We start from the raw sequence: 3,368 nt of genomic DNA, 5'->3' as shown, positions 1-3,368 counted from the left end.
TCCGCCCCAGGGAATAAAGGCTCCCAGGCCGATCAGACCGCGGTCTGTCCTGGAATCCACCTGCCTCTCGCAGCCCCGGCTGACCCGGCTTGTGGCTCCTTCAGAGTGAGTCCTGGGCCCCCCGGGGATGGGGCCAGGGGTGGAAGAGTCCTGCAAGCTGCTCTTCCTGGTCTGTGCCCGCGTCCTGGGAACTGGGACACCCAGGAGTTCCCGCAGGGCCGGCCCTGTCTGTGGCTTCAGCCGGGGTCCCTGACGTCGCCTCTCCCCTGCAGATGGCCCGGTGGACGGTGCTGCTCGTCCTCCAGGCGTCTCTGCTGCTGCCCCGGCCAGCCTCCAGCGCACGCAGCCCCTCCCTGCGCTTCGTGGTCCTGGGTGACTGGGGAGGGGTCCCCAACGCCCCGTTCCACACAGCCCGGGAAATGGCGAACGCTAAGGAGATCGCCAGAACCGTGGCGATCATGGGCGCTGACTTCATCCTGTCCACGGGGGACAACTTCTACTTCACTGGCGTTCACAACAGCGATGACAAGAGGTTCCAGGTCTGTGTTCCACGGCTGGGGGGAGACGGCAGTGGGGAGGCGCCACCCCACCTGGTGACCTCCTCCTGGGACGGTAAAGGGCCCCCATGAGGTACCTGCGGGTGTCTGGGACACTCCCTCGTGCCCGGGGCCTGATTTTGTAGCAGCCTCCAAATAGCTGTCGACCCTGGAGGAGGAGACACCTGTTTTTGTTGCTACAGGAGACCTTTGAGGATGTGTTCTCAGACCCTGCCCTTCGAAACGTGCCCTGGTATGTGCTGGCCGGAAACCATGACCACCTTGGGAACGTCTCGGCGCAAATCGCCTACTCCAAAGTCTCCAAGCGCTGGTAAGCCCCCCTCCGAGCTTCCCCCTGGGCCGAGAAAGGGGCCCTTTGACCCGAGAGTCACCCCAGCGCTCCTTTACCCCAAACGTTAACCCAAAGCTAAGCACAGTGGCACGTACCAGTCATCCCAGTACTTGGGAGGCTGAGATGGGAGGATCACAGGTTTGAGGCCAGCCCCAGCAACATAGAGAGAACTTCAGTAACCTAGAAAGACCGTACTTCAAAATAAAAAATAGCCGGGCATGACGGCGCACGCTTGTTATCAATCCCAGCATTTGGGAGGCTCAGACAGGAGGATCACAGCTTTGTAGCCAGCCTCAACTACTTGGTGAGGCCCTTTGCAACTCAGTGAGACCCTTTTTCAAAACATAAAGAATAATAATAAAAAAAAAAGAAAGTATAAAAAATAGGGCTGGGTGTGCAGCTCGGAAGTAGAATGCCCCTGGGTTCCATCCCCAGTATCACACACACACTAATAATAATAGTAATAATAATAATTAACAATAATAATAATAATAATAATAATAATGCCGGGCATGGTGGCGCGCGCTTGTCATCCTCAGGCTTGGGAGGCGGAGATAGGAGGATCGCGCAGGTTCGAAGCCAGCCGCGCTGGCTTAAGAGACCCTGTTTCCAAATTTAAAAAAAGTATACGCTTGTAATTCCCGTGCTTGGGAGGCTGAGACAGGAGGATCACACGGGTTCGAAGCCAGCCTCAGCTACTTAGTGAGACCCTGTTTCCAAATAAAGTATAAAATAGGTCTGGGAGTATAGCCCGGAGGTAGAAAGGCTTCCAGGAACCCCAGTAACACACACACACACACACACACACACACACACACACAAATAATAATAATCACGCTTACCCCATCCTCTGTTCCCTTCGCAGGAACTTCCCCAGCCTTTTCTACCGCCTGCACTTCAAGATCCCGCGGACAAACATGTCTGTGGCCATCTTCATGCTGGACACGGTAACTCTGTGCGGCAACTCGGACGACTTCCTCAGCCAGCAGCCCGAGAGGCCCCGGGATCTGACCCTGGCCCGCACCCAGATGTCTTGGCTTAAGAAGCAGCTGGCAGCGGCCAAGGAGGACTACGTGCTGGTGGCCGGTCACTACCCCGTGTGGTCCATAGCGGAGCACGGGCCCACCCGCTGCCTGGTCAAGCACCTGCGGCCACTGCTGGCCAAGTACGGCGTGACGGCCTACCTGTGCGGCCACGACCACAACCTGCAGGTGAGGGCCCCGTGGGTGGGGCCAGGGAGGGGCCGCCACCTGAGCTACAGTGGACCACAGAGCCGGGGCTCTGCGGCCTTCAGAACCTCAGTACCTCTTCTCTGCTCTCTATCCAGAAAAGACCCCAAAGTGCCCTAAAAGCCAGTCGTGAGTTGCGCCTGGTAGCACACACCTGTAATCTCAGTATTTAGGAGGTCAAGACAGGAGGACCCCAGGTTGGAGGACAGCCTCAGCAACATACTGAGGCCCTCGGCCACTCAGTAAGACCCTGTTTCAAAGTAAAAATATAAAAATATAGGTCTGGGAGTGTAGCCCAGAGGTAGAAGGGCTTCCAGGAACCCCAGTACCACCAAAAAATAAAAAATAAAAAAAAAATAGCCGGACGTGGCACACGCTTGTAATCCCCACGCTTGGGAGGCGGAGACAGGAGGATCGAGCAGGTTTGAAGCCAGTTGCGCTGGCTTAAGAGACCCTGTTTCCAAATAAAAATATAAAATGGGTCTGGGAGTTTTAGCCCAGAGGTAGAAGGGCTTCCAGGAACCCCAGTACCACCAAAAACTAAAATAAAATAATAAAAAATAGGGCTGGGGTATAGCTCGTAGGTTGAATGCCCCTGGGTCCCATCCCCAGTACCAAACCAAAAAAAAAAAATATTTTAAATCTATGAGTGGCCAGTTGCGCCCCAGAGGGCTCAGGGGACGGTGTGCAGGGCCAGCTTGGGTGGGACCCAGCGCGCTGCCTCTGTCCCCACACACAGTACCTGCTGGACGAGAGCGGCGTGGGCTACGTGCTGAGCGGCGCCGGCAACTTCATGGACCCGTCGGTGCGGCACCAGCGCAAGGTCCCCAATGGCTACCTGCGCTTCCACTACGGCGCCGAGGACTCGCTGGGCGGCTTCGCCTACGTGGAGATGGGCCCCAAGGAGATGGCCGTCACGTACATCGAAGCCTCGGGGAAGTCTCTCTTCAAGACCAGCCTGCCCAGGCGGCCCAGAGCCTGAGCCCAGGGGCACGGCCGCGAGCCCGCGCGCCAAAGAACCAAAGACAGGTGTCCAGGCTGCAGGTCGCACCCCAGGGTCAGGCTGAGCTGGGGAGCCAGGGGCGAGGGGTGGGGGGTTCTCTTGAACCCAGCGTCTTTCTGTGATGCCATTCAATAAAAGAATACTTGTCAAGGCTGAATGGCCGCCCGGCGGTGTGTTGTGTATCCAGGGTCCGAATGTCTGACTTCCAAAAGCCCCGAGTGGTGGCGCACGCTTGTAATCCCAGCATT

General features: G+C 57.0%; 1 protein-coding gene across 1 annotated transcript; it reads left to right on the top strand.

Moving 5' to 3' along the window:
- Positions 1–272: 272 nt before the first annotated feature.
- Positions 273–3,099, top strand: ACP5 (acid phosphatase 5, tartrate resistant; the record flags this gene model as incomplete). Its single annotated transcript, XM_080715802.1, has 4 exons — positions 273–539; positions 740–867; positions 1,754–2,099; positions 2,857–3,099. 4 exons carry the CDS (start codon positions 273–275, stop codon positions 3,097–3,099), a joined length of 984 nt encoding a protein of 327 aa, XP_080571928.1.
- Positions 3,100–3,368: the final 269 nt, after the last annotated feature.

The sequence above is a fragment of the Muscardinus avellanarius genome (genome assembly GCF_963383645.1).
Source record: "Muscardinus avellanarius genome assembly, chromosome: 18".
Classification (NCBI taxonomy): Eukaryota; Metazoa; Chordata; class Mammalia; order Rodentia; family Gliridae; genus Muscardinus; species Muscardinus avellanarius.
The sequence above is the reverse complement of the archived record's forward strand: the minus strand, read 5'-3'. Positions and strand labels throughout refer to the sequence as shown.